At 47.2% G+C, this 16,962-nt stretch overlaps 2 protein-coding genes across 2 annotated transcripts; one reads left to right on the forward strand and one right to left on the reverse strand.

Moving 5' to 3' along the window:
• The first annotated feature begins 8,999 nt into the window (after positions 1 to 8,999).
• On the forward strand, positions 9,000 to 11,802 carry C21H1orf174 (chromosome 21 C1orf174 homolog). The gene is made up of 3 exons (XM_040533448.1): positions 9,000 to 9,134; positions 10,157 to 10,657; positions 11,445 to 11,802. The coding sequence occupies exons 1-3, from the start codon at positions 9,060 to 9,062 to the stop codon at positions 11,550 to 11,552; spliced, it is 684 nt and encodes a 227-aa protein (XP_040389382.1). The 5' UTR covers positions 9,000 to 9,059; the 3' UTR covers positions 11,553 to 11,802.
• A 697-nt stretch (positions 11,803 to 12,499) lies between these two features.
• On the reverse strand, positions 12,500 to 16,949 carry DFFB (DNA fragmentation factor subunit beta). The gene is made up of 7 exons (XM_040533447.1): positions 16,794 to 16,949; positions 16,599 to 16,725; positions 16,158 to 16,346; positions 15,483 to 15,562; positions 15,160 to 15,330; positions 14,808 to 14,908; positions 12,500 to 14,576 (listed from the first exon to the last, which is right to left on the reverse strand). Exons 1-7 carry the CDS (start codon positions 16,911 to 16,913, stop codon positions 14,360 to 14,362), a joined length of 1,005 nt encoding a protein of 334 aa, XP_040389381.1. The 5' UTR covers positions 16,914 to 16,949; the 3' UTR covers positions 12,500 to 14,359.
• Positions 16,950 to 16,962: the final 13 nt, after the last annotated feature.

Genomic DNA, 16,962 nt, shown 5'->3' on the forward strand with positions numbered 1-16,962 from the left:
TTGAAAGAGCAGCATCCCTGTATCTGAGAGGGGCTTAAAATTATCTTAAATCTGAGGCATGTTTTCCTCTCCGCACACAGGGATTTGCACGGGGACCTCACTTCAGCGTTAATGGGATTTGAGAGTTTGGAACATATCCTAATGTGCTGTCTCCCTGGTATCTCTTGTCTAAGTAAAACAAGTTTGAATTTTTCATCTTAACTGCAGACCTGCGATCTGGAACAGGCATTCTTGTACTGAAAAGCATCCGCTTTCAGACGCGTTCTTCGGGGTATGTAACGACAGAAGCGTGTCCCTGCTCTCTGCTGTCTGCACGCGGGGACCCGGCTGTGTCCCAGCAGCGCTTTGCATTTCAGTGCTCACTTCAGCCAGCCAGAAAATCCCCAAATGCGGGGTGACTCCGGCGAGACCCCTGCATGGACAAGCCCAAGCACGGTGTTCAGCGAAGCAGCATTGCTGCTCACTGCTCCCGGGCCAGCCTGCGGCCACCTGGGACACTCTGGCAATTCCCTGTGCTCACTGGGGCTTGGCTCCCCTGTCCTTAAAATTGGGTTTCTGGTGTGGGCTATGGCTGTTACCCTCTAACTGTAGGAGCACTCTTTAAAGTTGCTACCGCAGTGGAATAAAAAGTTATCTCCAACCCTGCAGGGATTTGGCAAAGATGCTGGCACAAGAATAGTTTGTAATGAGCTTTAAGACATATTAATGAAGAGAAGTATAATTATTATTACGGAGTTCAATTACAGCCCCTGGATTACAAATATTCTCCCACAATCCCTCAAGAAAGAAATGCATCCTGTCTCTGCAATTAAATAAACTGCATATCAAGGGGAAGGAGGAGGATTAAACTACAGAAGGAAAAATAGCTTCAGCAGGAGGCTGGTGGCCCCTCTCTTCCTCCTGACCAGCTATCCATGCCTAGAGGAGGCGGCCCCGCTCTGCCCAGCGTGTTACCTTTACAAGTGTTCGTTGTGAGACGGGTGGCTGGCCTCCTCCCAAAACCTTAGCATCTGTACTGCTGCAGCTGCCACGTTAGTGGAATCTAATAAACTCCGTCCTGAAATATTTATGGAAGTGCACACCTGTACATTTCTGCTTCCCGGAGATGCGACCTAGGCAGTTCTTCAGGGGATTTTCCTTCCCCGACTGCTAAGCATAGAGACAAAATTGAAGGATTCACATGTTTCCTACCAAGGAGCATGACCGAAGGCACGAAGCGGTGAGAAATGTGCAGGCAGAGCACGGCCACGGGTCAAGTGCTGGGGAAGCGGCACATCGAGCACACGGAGCTTGGCCCCGGCCACGCAGCGGAAACATCGAGCAGAGGTAAAAACGTGTTTCCTGGGGAGTGACAAGGTCCAGGGGCTGGAAGAGCTGCTAATGTGCATTCGGGCTTGTTGGCCAGTGATGCTTGTCTCTGGAGAGCTTTGAGGAAAGGAGGAGAAGCCAGCGCTTCCCTGAGGGCTGGCCAGGGGCAATGAGGGGCGTCTGATGTCTCCTGTTTGCAGCAAGAAGTCTGTGGTGGGGAGGATCAGCCCCACGTGGGTGTTTTGGTGTCAGGATCAGGCTCCCATTCAGGGCAGCTCTGCAGGCATTGGGGTGGTGGGGATGAGCATTCCCCAGGGCGTAGGGTGGAGCAGCGCGGGATGCTCCAAACTGGTCAGAACTGGGATGACGGTGCAGCTCTGCCATTTGCTGCTTTTAACCCTCACATCCACCCTGAAAAAACTTTGGATGTTGAAATGTGCTGAGTTAAGCATGGCAGCAGAAATCCGTGGTCGCGTTGTGGGTGTTCCTCTGCAGGACCTAAAGAAGTGACAGCGAGCTTCAGCAACCACATGGGAACACAAGGAGAGCTGGGGTGGCACCGGTGAGCCGAGCTGCCTCGCAGGGCCCTGCCTGGTGACTTGGTTCCTTCCCCTGGTAAGCAGGATGGCAGAATTACAGCCCCAGGGATCGCACAGCTTCTCCTTAAACACCGCTATTGTCTGCAGGGTCGTCTCTGGGAATGATGGAGCTACCGCTTGTTTAAATTCTCTCAGAACCCGATATCAGAAGGCATTTCTTGTGCAGCCTGATTATTGTTTAATCTTTCCTGCCTAACCTGATTTACACACTGCTTCAGTGCTGCCTTTTGATCACGCAGGCTGTAGGAAACTTGTTTGTGCTGTGAACCCTATGGCTTTGTTCCCACAAGTGTGCTACCCATGGGGAAACTTTTGTCCAAACAGCCTCTAATTCCCCAAAGGTAGAGAGCTGCCAGCTTTGCTTTCTAGTCGAAATGACAACACGGAATATGTGGTGTTACTCCTCTGCTCATGGGTGGTTTCCTATTCAGGCATCCTCACATCAAACCCAGTTGTCAGAAGGACATCCGCAGCGTGCCGGCGCTGCTGCTGGCTGCATGGCGGGTACCCAAGGGGTGGACGTTTTTGCTGAGGCCAAGCAGCCAGATCGCCCAGGGAAGGAGACAGTGCACGCAGGGCAGTGTCTGGGTGCTTGCTGCCTCCTTACAGCGTGCAGGTGTGAGGGTGGCAAGGCACAACCCTCACAAGGCAGGAGGTGACGTGTGCGCTGTGACAGCGTGTAGCGGAGCTGCTCCTGGAGAGCTGCTCCCAAAGAGAACGTAGGAGACCCGCCGGTGAGTGGGTCTGGAGGTGGTGGAGGTGTGCTTGCCACGTAGAAAATATTTAAACAGATTGTAATGAGGGCCTGGCTTCATTACTGGAGCCTTGTAGGGCTGATAACTGAATCGCTCCTGCTGCACTTAAGTCCCCCGTTGGAATGGATGCATGAGCGCGCTGCACTCGAGGGCACCGCAGCAGTTGTCTTAGCGTGAATCTTACCAATGGAACAATATTGCTTGCTGTTGCATGAACGGAACATGTCTCCTCTGATTGTTTTTCCCTGCTCTTTTGAGATAGATGCTGTCTGAGGAGCCCCATCGGTAGAAGGTCTTTTCTGAGGTGCAGAGGCAGCCTTTAACATTAAATCTCTGGTTTCAGTACTGGAGGGGGAAAAAAAACCCTCTAAGTGCTTTGCAGATGAAGCTTGCTCGTTTTCTGCAAGAAGCTGGTAAGACTTGGCAAGAGACTGACCTCGGTGGCCCATTCCATGGTCCCTCTCTAGGGTGTTTCAGCTGTAATTATCCTTTTTTAATTTGTGGAGCTATTGAACCGTAGCAAAATTCCCCAAGTAGCTTAAACTGCCACTCCTGTAAGATACCAGGGAAAAAAGATGTCTCTCAATGAAAATGCTGATAGTTTTTTTTCCTCTGATAAGCCCTGGCCCAGCACCTCTGCTTGGACCTGCTTTGTCCTTGGGGACATCGCTCATCTGCCCAGCAACTGGTGATTCTTGAGAGCCAGGCAAGAAATTGTTGAGGTTTTAATTCAATACATGAAGTTATATCACAAGTGACAAAATGAACACGAGTTAATTCCATGACAGAGACAGAGAGTATATCTCTGCACAGCAATCATTTCAAAGGCAAATAGAAATGTCTATAGACTCGGGGCTGCACGACTTGCCAGCATCCTGGCAGGAGATGTGCTATCGATTCCCAGGGCAACACTTCAGAATGGGGCTTTGTGGGCATGTGGGCATCGCTCGGCTAAAAGGCAAGGCTCGTCTCAAGCTGGGTTCAAAGGGATGTGCTCGTGTGTTAAGATCAGGTAAAATTCTGTAAAATCAGAATGTGAAATATCCTGGCAGCATTCCATGTCCAGGCTCTTTAGATTTCCCTGTGCTGGGGGGTGATGAACGTGGTCCCGAGAGTCTGCATGTGCTGAGAGGCAGGCTCCAAACCCAACAAATGCTCAGCTGGGGGCGGCTGCCCCTCGCCCCCGCTTGCAGCAGGCTCCTTGCTTCCCTGTGCTGCTGCCGAGGCTGTCCTGGGCCTGGGGACACTGTGGAGCGGAGCAAGCCCCGGTGGGATCACACACCAGCACAGTGACATGCTTTTCCAGCAGCTGCAGGCTGCCCCGTGCTACTTCTCTGTGGCTAGCAGGGACTTGACAAATTCTGATGGGAGCAGAAAGCGCTCACTGGTACCTGCAGACGACAGAGGCAAGAAGATAATTTGTTTGCATCCCAAAAGTGGTCCCTGCAGGTAGATTCTGAGGCAGGTTTCCAACCATCTCCCTTTGGAGACGCTGAGCAGGCTTTAAAAATCCTTTATATTTTTAGCAGCAACATAATATCAGTGGAAATTTAATAAACTTCACCATCAAATATTTATCCCATTACAGTGGCTTAAGTAATTTAAGCTGCTGAAATCAACACAGTGTTTTTATTTTTAATGAGCCTTCTGTAAAACAGCCTCTTCTGTCATTGTCAGGTGTGCGTGGAAGAGAGTTATGTTTACTCGGAGCACTTTTAATCTCCCCAAAGAAACAGTGTTAAATAATGTAGAGCGTTTACCAAAACGCTGCCTGTCACTGGTAGAGAACCTACGTAGGGCTCAGCAAGTTTGGTGCTTAGGGTGGAGGAAGAGGAGGCTTCCTGCTTTGTGACCGCTGCCCAGGCAGCTCGGGCAGCACTTTCTGAGCAGGGGGGGCTTGCAGTGGGGTTTCTGTTTGGGATGCAGGAGCTGGCAGCCCCTGCCCAGGCTCTCCTCCAGACCCCGGGGCAGTCCCTGCACACCCATCCCTCCACGGATGCTCTTTGGGGTGGCCGTGCACTGGGATGAACGTGGAGAAAGCTGCCACGAGCACGCACGGAGGATTTGCTAGGGTAAGGGTTGGACTAGATGATCTTAGAGGCCTTTTCCAACCCGAATGACTCTGATGCTATCAGGAGGGGAGGCAAGTCTGAGCTGTGCCACCTCTGCACCATCCGCAGGTTTGTGTGAGAGCTGCCTTCACCTCCTTCCACCTAATAAAGCAGTGCAACGGTGACTAAGCAAAGAAATGATGCTGGGAGTGCCTTGGGGTTGTGTTTTGGGCTGAACACAGCGGGGTTGCTCCCACTGACAGCCAGCCAGGGCAGCTGGTGGGTACCCGCGGGCAGCAAGGGGCTGGAGGAGATGGTGAGGCTGCTCTGATCCCGGCTGGGGGCAGCGGGCACCAGGGCTGCCATGTCACCTCCCAACCCCGTTTGGGGTTGAGCGGCTCCCACGTTAACGCTCCCAACCCGATTTTAACGCTGTGCTCGGGCTGCCTGCCGCTCTGCGGCGTGCAGAGAGGGAAGCACAAAAAGGGGAGAGGGAAAACCAAGAGGTTTCCCAGGTGTGATGTGACGCAGCCTCCACACCTTGCGGGATGAGTGCTGCCTCCTGCGAGGGAGGGCAGCTGCCCTGTGCCTGGCCCGGGGACGTGGCCGTGGCCAGGAGCTGCTTTTCCCACGGCCGCGCTGCATCTCCGGTGTAACAGTGACCCCCAGTGTCTGCAGCCGCCTCCCCCAGCTCTTAACGGGATGGCAGTCAAACCCCGCAACCAACCTTTCTGAAAATAAAATAAAATAAAATAAAGTATTGGAAAGAGAACGCCTGTTTGCACGACTGCTGTTAAGCAGCTATTAGATGGAGACAGGAAAAAACCCCTGTAAGCTGTTGTTCGGCTTTGTAGCAGCAGCGCTGGGTAAGTTGTAATCAGCCAGGTTCCTGGAGCAATGGTAATGATTTGGTCTCAGTGGGATGTTTTGTGCTGGGAGAGATTTACTTGGGTTTCGTGAAACGCTTTAAAAAAATCAACGTTGCTTAAAGCAGTTAAAGCCTTTGGAAGGGGAGGAAGCCTTGGGCATATCAGGTGCCCTGAATTCGTTGGCTGGTGTTTGCTGAGTGCCTTGGGAAGGGTTTGCCACATAACCTCTAGAGATAGTTACAAAAACCAGGTATTTGCATCAGAACTGGGGAGGATCTTATTGCCGGCCCTGGTTGGGATCTGGCACCCGTGGCTGTACGGGCGGCAGGGAGGGCAGCGTGGTGCAGCTCCTCTGCTAGCCCAGCACCACAACTGTCCCGCTGCAGACTGCTTCTCTGGATTCTCAGCTATCCCTTAAGGTTTTTCATTAAAGTAATGAATTTCACAATTTTTCTTTGCTGCTCTTTCACGCAAAGCCAATGTACTCTGCTCAGTTGTATTAATTTCTTCAGATTCTAGCATTCCACATTTGGAACTTGATAAGGTATTAGAAAGAAATCCAAAATAAGGCTCAAAAAGAGGTTTTTCATCTGGCACGCACAAAATTTAATTGTGTGTCATCAGTTCCCTGTTGTTGCTCTGTCTGGGCTCTCTAGTTCACGGTGTGAACATTCCTTGGTAGTTAACATGAAGGTTTTGTCTGGGTTTGAGTGGTGCAAAGGTACTCCAGATAGCACTGTCCTGGGCAGCCGGTGTCGGAGGGCTGCAGACTCGCCTGAATGTTTCAGTTCCAGCTAGTTCTATCAACTCATCAGCAATTCTTCCAGGAGACAGTGGCTCTGGCAGCCCAAAATCAGCAGTTCAGTATTCAGTCATTACCTGAGTTGGCATGACAACATCGTGGCAGCGCGACTGGAAGGAATGGTGGTGAAAGGGCTGTCTCCAAAGCCCCAGCTAGACTAATTCATCCTGCCAGAGCTGGCTCTGCGAGGAGGCGCTGAGAGCAGGAGGATGCTGCAGCCCAGGTCTCCCTATCCCGGCTACGAGGCAGGGGAACCTCATTCAGCTTTTTCCCCAGGTGCTGTTAATGAAGAAGAATGCAGCCACCTGAGCTAAAAATAACTTTTCCATAGCAGGAAAAGACCAGTCCGCGCTCCTGTTGGATGCTTGGTTAGTTTGATAGATCTCTCATTCAACAGTTCATAGCTGTTGTGTTTACAGGCAACATTATTTTTGGCTGCCGTCCCCAGCATGTCACTAATGTTTAACCAAATGAACTTGGAGGATTGTAACAGACAGGGACACTGGTGGAAGTGACAGGCACAGAGACAAGTGCTGCAAGAAGCTAATTTACACATCGAGTTTCACAGCCTGACCCTCCCTTCCTGCAAAATAAGCTCATCAGCTGCTGCTTTATACCCGCCAGCCAGCTTTCATAAAAATGAGGGAGATCACAAAATCTCCTTTTTTTTTTTTTTTTGGTCTGCCTGCTTAGACAACAGATTCTAATAAAAAGCACTTTATAATATTGTTGAGACTAAGTCCTCTTTTATGTGGAAATGTGAATTTAATGTAAATAATTCGTGCTGCTCTGATTCTCTTTAAGGGCTTCTTGGCTGCTAGCAGTCTCTGCGCAGTCTTTCAAGTCACTCAGGAGACAATGCTGTTGAGATGTGGACTGATCTTGGAGGGGGTCTCCATTCTTGCTGCCTCTCCTGGGATGCTCTCTGCACTACGTGATGGATGTTTACTCAGAGAGGGATCAGCTGTATTTCAGAAAATGCAACCTCTGCAGTTGCAAAATTGCCACCATTTTCTCATGAAGTAAGGTTATTGTTGGAGAGAGAACGCAGTGACCAGAATACAAGAGCTCTGCAAAAAGCCCTGGCATTCTGGATTTGTGTGTGCAAGGTGCTGCATCCCCTCACTCACTGGTGAGCCTGGCACCCAGAAAGATAGAGGGGAAAGACATCCCTTGTAGAAAGCATTTTGGTGCTCTATTTCTGGCATGCGTTATTTCGCTGTCAGAGAGAATTTTAAAAGGCGAATAGAAGACTGGATCCATATCCAGGCAGAGGTGCAAGGGTTAGTCCCGGGTGCTGCCTGCTGTATGGCTGTGTCCGTGCTGTGCCACCGAAGCATGCCAGGCTGCAGAGGGCTGAGCCACCACTGCCCTCGTCGCTCTAATATGCATGTTAACTTTACAAAGCAGCGTAAAGAATGAGAAATGCAAAGTGTTATGGAAAGAATTTATTAAAATCCTCAAAATTCTTTTTTTCTTACTATTTTCAGTTCATGGGGGGAATTAAAGCAGCAACCAAGTTTTCCAGCAACATAAATGCTGCTCTGCAGCCAGCTCCAGTCCTCTTCTGTTTACGAGACAATATAAGTTTTCACTGTATAATAAAAACAATCATCTGTATTCTTTGGCTGCAAGCAACAACACTGTGAGAGAGCAGAGCAAGACTTGATGCTTTTGGAGGAGAATATGAATTATCTTAGCCGCAGAAGACCCCTGAGCACTAAGTGAAATTGCAAAACAACATATCAGGAATGTCTCTGAACCTCAGCAGCTTAAATGGGAGACATTCTGGTTTTGAGAAAAAATGTCTTATCTGAATATTCTCAGAGGTACATTGTTGCCACATTTCTGAGATTCAAATTGTCGCTCGTGTTTTTTAAGGGCAGGTTGCACGGACAAGAATTTTGTCTGCTAACTTGGATTGAGGAGCACAGGAAACATCCTCAAACCTTAGAGAATTGTGGTATGGCTCTGACATGAGTGAAAATGTTAAAAGGCTTGAAATAATAATAAAAAAAAATAGTCCAGGAGGACCCTGCCTGCAGCAGCGTCGGACCTTCGATTCCCTGCAGCGGGTGAGCATCCTACCTCGCCTCCCCCAGTAAAATGAATGAAGATAATTACATACTTAAATCTAGGTGTCTCGCTGCTTTGCTACACAGAAATTCATCTGCTATCGTCAGAGTCCTTGAAGTTAAAGAGGGATTTGAGTTACTAACGTAATTTGTTCCCTGAGGGCTGTGGAAGCGAACCGAGAGGCATATCTGAATAATAAGTCCCCAACCGCACATCTTAAAACCGAAGCTAGTGCTGTTCTAGATGCAAGACACTGGCAAGTGGAAGACCTGAAATGTTTATAACCCACACAGCCAGCGGGCACAACTCGTTGTTTTTCCCAGCCAGCAGCCCACCGCGGAGGAGCGGGGCGCCAGCTCCTCGGTTTTGGCGTGCCAAAGGCCGGTTTTAACACCACCCTGACCGGGGGCAAAGCCGGGGTCTGCGTTGGGCCGGGTGCCGTGATGGTGATCGCCCCCCCCCTCCCCATACCGGCCCGGAGCCCCCCTCTCTCCGCCCCGGCGGCCGAGGCCTCCCCTCGCCCCTCCTTTTGGCGGGGGCCGCCCGAGGCCAGGGCCCGGCCCCAAAATGGCGGCCGCGGCCTCACACCGCCCCCCAAGATGGCGGCAGGAGGCCAGGTGCGGCGGGCCGGAGCCGGGGCTTCGCGTGGGGCCGGCCGCGGGAGGAGCCGCCAGGTGAGGGGCGCTGCGGGCCCGGGGCACGGGGGGAGCCTCCGGGGCGGCCTCTGGATGCTGGCCGTGTCTCCCTGCGCCCGCCCGGGGAGACCTTGGCCCTCCTGGCGGCGTTCGGTGGTGTGGCCCCGGCTGGCGAGCGGTTCCTACAGATACAGTTTGCCTTGCACTTTGTAAAATAACTTAATTTGCCATGTGGTTTCGTGGGTTGTAACCGTTCCGGCAGTTCTGTGCAATTAATGGTTGGTGAAATAGCCCCTCAATCCCCCGTGCAAGTTGCTAATTGCAAGGAAATAACGACCCCTTCCCTGCCATTGCTGCTGCTCGCTCCTGTGCATGGTGTGGGCTGTGTGAATGTACAGCATGGTGTACACGGCTGCTCTGCGAACTGTGGCTTCCAAAAGACTTAAAATCTGCCCCAGGAACTGCAGGGAGACTAATTATAAACAGCTGCCAGCTGAGTGATACTGTGTCAGATTTACCCACAGAGCTTACGTGAATGCTTCACCTTTCCCACCTTTATTAAACGTGTGTGCAAAAATACAGTGCCTGAGTAGGGCTGTGTGCTCCAGAGTTAATTCTTGGATTCATAATTAATTGTTTGAAATACTGTGGAACGAGTCTGTGCAGTGTGCTGTTACCCAGCCAGCAGGCTCTGCCAGCAGATGATAGTTCGTTCTGTTACGCTCATTAGGATCCATAGCATCCCTAAGAAAACATGAAGATGGTGATTAGCCGCGTCCTGCACTAGTTTACACTTTGAGAAGATTTCTGTTGGTGATGAGCTATACATTGTGGTCTAGTGTAACCTATCTGCTCCTCTTTTTTACGTGCATTTTCTAGTAATTATTTTGCTGAGTGTTGCAGGTTAGAATCAGGCTGCAGCTCCTTGACAAACACTGGCTGCTCACCTGATGGAGCCATTCAGTTTCACATCTAGCCTTGCAACTAATGAGATCTGGTGATTTATTTATTTAGTGCGGTTTTTTTTTGATAGCTTCACAATCTGATTTTTCTTCTAACAGTCTTCTTCACGCAAAGCAGCTGACAGACAACCCTCAAAGAGGCTAAAATGTGAAAAAAACAGTCTAGTAAAATCAGAACTAGAAAGTCGTACATGTGGGACTGGGAACCTTGCAGTGAGGAACGCAGCACAGAAAACATCTGCTGAGGATTCACATTCAGAAGATTCAGGAGACTGTAATATAATTCAACAGAAAAAAGGTGAAAGCATTCCAGAGACTAGTGAAGAGAGACAGGAAAAGGAGCATAATGTTTCTTTGAAGCCATTTGCAGAGAAATCAAGTAATGCTCCTTCAAAAACAGAAAGCAATGAAAATCTGCAAAATCATGTCAGCAGTGAAGAGGAGAGCAGCTGTGAGACTGTACTTTCAGATGAGTCTAGCTTGAAGGATGGAGATGTCCCAAAGAAACCGATGGAACTAGATAACAGTGCTTTCTTGGATGAAGACAGTAACCAGCCAATGCCTGTGGACAGGTTCTTTGGAAACATTGACTTTATACAGGTAAGATGGTGAAAGTCTGTTCACTTTTTATAGACTCAGTTCTGTTCTGTTTCAATATTAGTCTCAAAATTGTCGGCAAGCTTGACCAGCGTTGGTAGTCGGATGAAGAAATATCCCCGTCCACCAAATGGAAAGATTTGTCTCTGTCAGAGACAAGCCGAGTTTATTTCAGATGCAAAGTCCTTCTTGGTTAGATTTTATTACTCCAGTTCTCTAAGGTAGCCTTTTTACTCACAAAGATATACATAGCTGTATTACGGTGGAAGAATGTTATCCTTTTAAAACAGTTTTTCATTGGTCACTGGTTCTTACCTATGAATATTTTAATTCTTTGGGATGGAAATTGGTTTATGGCCATCTCTTCCTTTTGAATGCTCAGGATAAATTTGAATCTTAGGTCTGCATTTAACATTATAAACTTTTGGACAAATGATGCTTTCATCTTTCAGGTGTTTAATGAGGATTGGTGTTTAGTGGGAGACAACTTATGGTTTAGTGGGTGTAGTAAGGATTCATTTGTAGAGTGCTTAACCCTCTCTGAATCCTTTTCAAGACTGCAGAAGGAATTCCAGCCCTCACTTTGACTGTGAGCCTTGGCTGATTCAGACAGGCTCCCCTCCAAGCTCTTCTGCTTTAGCTAAGGGTTTAATTGGATGCCACCACTTCCAAGTGAAGAGGTGTGTGTTAATGCCTTGTGTATCAGTGTGGAAGAATGGGAACTGCTGGAGATGTAGGAGGTCTGCTATTTGCAGCAACTTGATGTAATGATTTTATCGTTTTCTTAAAGGATCAGCCAGCAGTTGCAGTCCCAAGCACAACAGTGAGCAGGCGGGAATTCAGAAGGCTACATTTCATCGCAAAGGAAGATGAGGAGGAGGAAGAGGATGTTCTCTAGCAAGAAACTGTAAAACAAAAGAAACCTTTTTTCTTTCTGATGGTGTAATGGTGGTTGGCTGTATCACTAACATGATTTGTCAGCGTTTGCCTTTTCTTAAAACAGAGAATGGGTATAGTTTGTTTCTCTGGAATTGTCAGATGCAGTGTTCTCCCACAATTTTCTGGGGCAGAGTTTGAATTTTCAGTGAATTCAAAATAAATTATGATTTATCATTTTATCACTAGTACTTATAATAAAGCACGGAAAATGCAAGTTTTTATTATTTTGTTATAAACTTGAGTTCATATTTACAGGGAACATTTGGCCTATTCTCCCTCCTTTCTAAAAATTATCTTAGAACACAGTCCTTTTTAATTCTGTGATGTCTGCCATTATAGCTAGTAAAGCAGCCAGCTGATAACACAGTTCAAAGAGGGACACCAGCCTCTGCTGTGTAAGTGGTGTTGCACTGCATTATTTTCATCTAAAAAAACAATTGAACCTTTAAAATGCAGTTCTGCTGGCAAAACTCAATGCATGTATGCCAACGGAAGTTGAGTGTTTTTAATCACTGGATGTTAAGCAACTTTGTATTGCTCCTCGGTTCTCTGAACAAGCACCACATAGAATGAAGGTGACTGCATCCCTCTTCCATCAGATCAGCTTTAAGAGTTGCTCTTTTTAATAGTTTTGTAATGCAGCTTGTGCGGTATTTTCAGTTTACTTCCAAGGGTTATGAAGTTTTGTAAACAAACGCATTGATGGTGATAAAGGAAGAATAAAGTCCTCTCAGTGTAGGACTTTATCAATAGACCAATGAATATTGATTGCTAAGGAGATGTAGGTCAGTCCTCCAAATGTATTATTTCTGGCCTGCATTTTTAGAAAATAATGAGCAACCTCAGATGATTTCAGGAATTGCTAACTCATCCAATGTTTATGATAATACTTTGAAAGTGTGATTATGCAATAGGCTTCCAGATATTTATTGTTACAAATGTAGAAACTATTTCTAAAAATACAGAGAAAATATAGTCAGCAGATGGTTTAAATAAATATTAATTTCTACAGCTATAGCATGTTAAAACATTCAAAAATCATAAGCCAAACAAATTGTATATGCATGACATGTTAATTTATTCACATTCCCACTCCAGTTGATGCATTGTTTCTGTCAACGATAGTTCTTGGCTCATTTTTACTCTAATTCTGTAACACAGAAAAATCTTAATATTTTAATAGTGTATTCATGGTTTTCAGCACAACTCCATCTTGAAGTTTTCCCAGCTTTCCTTAAATGCCGTATCTGTTGCCTTTTTTCTAGCCAATGGCTTCACACACAGACACTCATTTTAGTTTCGCACAGTGCAAAATGGTGTTTTAGATGACATTGTTTCAGAGTCCTTGCTGCGATTCCTTCACCAATGTCAGAACAGTACAGTGTGTGTTTTCATCTGTTAATTTGTGTATATTGAGTAAGGTGATCAGGAAGGATCAACTCAATACATTGGTACTGGAAATCCTGTATTGAAAATGCACCTACATAGATTTCATGTTGAAATGTTTGGGAAGGGGATCACATTTTTTACTTCAAGTGGATTAATAATGTCTGTAGCAAAACTGCATTTCCAAGACCTAGAATTGTAAGCTCTGGCTCACACAGCACTATCATCTTAATACAATTCTGTCTAGACTAGCTGAATTTACCTGGGGAAGTAACAGAGCCACTTATAAGAAGAGGAATTAAAAGAGAGCTCTTCCACAGAGATAGGTGAAGTGTGTCATTTACACAGCACGAAGTATCTACTGCTACATTCATAAGCACCTTTCCCCATGCTAAATCTTTCTAGACTGCATTGGTCATGCTACATTATACCTTATTAACTACTCATGCACCTCTACCTCCACATACACACACACAAAGATGGCAGTGATTTTTTATTTAAAAAAATACTCGTGTTGTTTCCATTGACGGGCCCTGAATGTTCAGTTATCAGCCTGTATTTAAAAATAGAAAATGATCTACTTGGATTTTGTTACCTGAGAGGTAGGGAGTGTTTTACAGAAGCAACATTCTTGAAAGCAGCAAACATGATTATTATGTAATAAAACTGCATGCATTACTTCAAGCAAGCTCAAGCTAAAGAGGCGAAGACTATTGAAAGGAGAGGGAAATCAACGAGAGAGATGACAAAGAACAAAGGTGGCAAATGCAAAGATGCACCAGAGCCTTGTGATTCCTTCTAGAGGATCTGCATCTCTGCAACAGTAAATGGAAGGGTCATGGATGAGTGCAGCTATTTTGCAACGGAAACGTCAGCAGCTCTGCTGCTGAATCACTTAGCACCTCTGAAATGACACAGGTTGTCGACCTGGAAAAGGCACAAAGCGAAACAATTATCTTCAAGTATTCTTTGTTTGGCCTAATGTTCATAAAAACAGTCTACTCAGATTAGTTTTTAAGAAGTATTTTGTGTAAGTTTCTGTTTACTGTAAGTTTTAGGCCTATGCTTATCATACCAAGAAGGAGATCATAAGGTATAATCAGTGTCAGCCCCTGGCCTCATTTTTACACAATACAGTTATGAGTCAGACTACCACACTGTCGTTTAAGGAACGCTGGTAGTAAGTGAGAAGGTGGGAGAATCAGGCATGATCTGAACGTATGCTTTTTGAGATTGCAATTGTATTAATGCACTGGTGGTGATAAAGGAAGAAGTCCTTGCCAGAAGAGACTTGGTAGATAAGTTTTTAAGAAATAAGCTATTTAAAAATGCCACCATCTTAAATGATTTTGTAAAAGCAAGTCACTTTCGGAGACAGTACTATGAAATCTCGTGGGTTTGCTTCCTTTTTCTGTAAATTTTAGTCTTGTCACAGCAGAGATTATGACCCGTTTTCTTATGGCAAGCAATATGTACAAGTTTTAGATTATCTATGGTAAACAGTAGCTGATAGAAGTATTCCCAGTTCACTTCTCTTCCATCTCGTGTTTTGACAGCTTCTGCCAGTTCTGGGACAACAGTACGTTTCTTCTCTATTCTGTAAAATGCAAAAGAGAAAGCGACATTGCCAGCAAAACTCTCTTGTGATATTTCTTCATTTTCCTTTTAGGGCAAGTTAGATGTTGAATTCTTTCACCATAACTAGGTTTGTTTTTTTTTTTTTCCTTGAAATTAGTTTAGCAAATCCCATTTGCTTCACAAGTGCACAATGCCTGAAAACAGGTCTGATGGTTTTCACCAGAGACACATATAGACACATTATACCTACATGTGATCAAGATTCCAGGTACTGAAGAGGATTCTGCTTTCCCTGTTGCTGTAGGGGTTGATGGAATGCTTACATGGGCAGTCATCTCTGTCAAAAGGTCCCTGTAAGACAAGGTAGTTACAATGAAAGGCGAACTGTTCATCATGCCAGCTCGGCCCTAGCACAGGACTGTCACAGCTTCCACTTGCTGTGACCAGAGACAGATCATGCATGCTGTGGTAACACCACCCTGCCAAACCTCATATTTCTCTACGCAAACATCCAAATAACCGTCTCCTTCCCCTAACATCTAATGTTGTCACTGCAAGCCATGTTAGCACTGAGACTCTGCTTTAGACAGGGCTGAACGTACCTGACAGGAGAACCATCCCTCCATAGTGCAGAGGCGGACTGCTTCCTCCTCTCTCCTGTCAAAGTAGCAGCCATTATATTTCGCAGATTTCAGTTTGTCCGACATCAGGTCAGTTATCCTTTTATATGCATCTCTTGCTGTAGGATGAACGTTTGAAATAAAATTATTAACCTAAAAAAAAATAAAAATTCCTTAGTGCTTATAGCAGGCTGAGGCTCTTTTACAACCACTATGTTGGACTATAAATCATTTAATATATATGTAGTCACAGAATTACTTTTACTAGCAAGTTGAAAATAAGTTACCTCAACAGAAACTTTTACCTCTTTCATGTAGCTTCGTATTCTGCTCTCACAACTGTACCGCATATAGCTTGATTTGTTCTTAAAACGAGACTCTAGACCTAAAGAGAGTTAGATAAGAGAGTTGTAACTTAGTGCAATACTTTTAGTTCTCTGCATCTGCTTAGCTGGGTATTTATCCCTTCTTTTCACAAAATCAGTATGCACGGGTATTTTTTTCTTTCCATATTTATTTTACTGGTTCAAGGCTATCCTGCTGTCATGACTTAAAAGGACCATCTGTTTCGAGAACAGTAGTTGATGTTTTAATTGTTAAATGTTTTTCATTAATGTGCACACATGGAACAATCAGAGACTGTGAGAAGGTGACTGAATGACCTGTGACAATGACCTGGAAACTGGAGAACGAACTCACAAACAAAGTCTAAAGAAAGGTTGGCTGGCTGATGTATGCAAATTATCAATATGTTATCAGCAAGTCGTTAGATGAATGTAAATGTGCTCTATGAAATGTCAGTAGGGGGAAAAAGTTACTCGTATTTTAGAACTGTACTGGATAAAGCAATAGGGAGGGTTTTTTAAAACCATTTCCTGATATAGAAATAACGTACATACTTTAAAGAAACGTTAAAATCTTTCTGTTACTCCTCATGAACACCACTCCCGGGGGAGCTGGCTCCTTCCTGAGGCACCTACCTTCGAACCACTTGCTGTCCTCCTGCCTGTCCTCCGCCGAGATGTTCTCGTGGAGGTTGTGGATGAGGTCTGCCAGCAGCTTCTGCCTCCTGGGTGCCTGCTCGTCGGAGAGCAGCTTCTGTGCGGCCTCGACGATGGCGTCGCGCTGGCTGTGGAAGGCGGCCAGGAGCCGCTCCACGTCGCTGACACCTGAGGGGGACGAAGCGGGGACGGGGCTCAGGGAGATGCTGGTGTGGGCCCTTCACAGACTCATAGAATGGCTTGGGCTGGAAGGGGCCTCAAGGATCACCAGATCCAACCACGGGCAGGGGTGCCACCACCACATCACGTTGCCCAGCTCCTCACCCAACCCAGCCTTGACGCCTCAGGGACGGCGCATCCCCAGCCTCTCCGTGCAGCCCGCCCCAGCGCCCCCCGAGCGCACCCCCCCGGCCCACTCACAGCCCTGCCAGCTCTCCCCGGCGCCCAGCAGCACCAGCTCCGTCTGCGGCGGCAGCGTGCGGAAGAAGCCCTCGCTCAGCTCCGTGCCGTCCTCGTACAGGCACAGCCGGCTGCCTGCCAACGGAACCTGCCCCGCGGGCGGGTCAGGGGGGTGCCGGCAGCCCGGGGACCCTCTCCCCGGCTCCCGGCCGGCACCTGCAGCAGGCGGCAGCCTTTCCTCAGCAGCCCTCGAAGGCTGCCGGCCGCCACCCCGAACTTCTGCGCGCTGCCCGCCCGCCTCAGGCGGAACCCCCTCAGCGGCGCCCCCTCCGCCATTTTCCTGCCGCCCTCCCTCCCGCTCTCCTTCTGCCGCTGTGCGCATGCG

Source organism: Cygnus olor, chromosome 21 (genome assembly GCF_009769625.2).
Source record: "Cygnus olor isolate bCygOlo1 chromosome 21, bCygOlo1.pri.v2, whole genome shotgun sequence".
Classification (NCBI taxonomy): Eukaryota; Metazoa; Chordata; class Aves; order Anseriformes; family Anatidae; genus Cygnus; species Cygnus olor.

Coding starts and splice junctions, on each gene's coding strand:
- DFFB (XM_040533447.1), bottom strand. CDS start 16,913: ATGGCGGAGGGGGCGCCGCTGAGGGGGTTCCGCCTGAGGCGGGCGGGC. Junction 16,726..16,793: donor AAGGCTGCCGCCTGCTGCAG/GTGCCGGCCGGG, acceptor CCCGCGGGGCAG/GTTCCGTTGGCAGGCAGCCG. Junction 14,577..14,807: donor ACCTGGAATCTTGATCACAT/GTAGGTATAATG, acceptor TGCATTTTACAG/AATAGAGAAGAAACGTACTG.
- C21H1orf174 (XM_040533448.1), top strand. CDS start 9,060: ATGGCGGCAGGAGGCCAGGTGCGGCGGGCCGGAGCCGGGGCTTCGCGT. Junction 9,135..10,156: donor GCCGCGGGAGGAGCCGCCAG/GTGAGGGGCGCT, acceptor TTCTTCTAACAG/TCTTCTTCACGCAAAGCAGC. Junction 10,658..11,444: donor GAAACATTGACTTTATACAG/GTAAGATGGTGA, acceptor GTTTTCTTAAAG/GATCAGCCAGCAGTTGCAGT.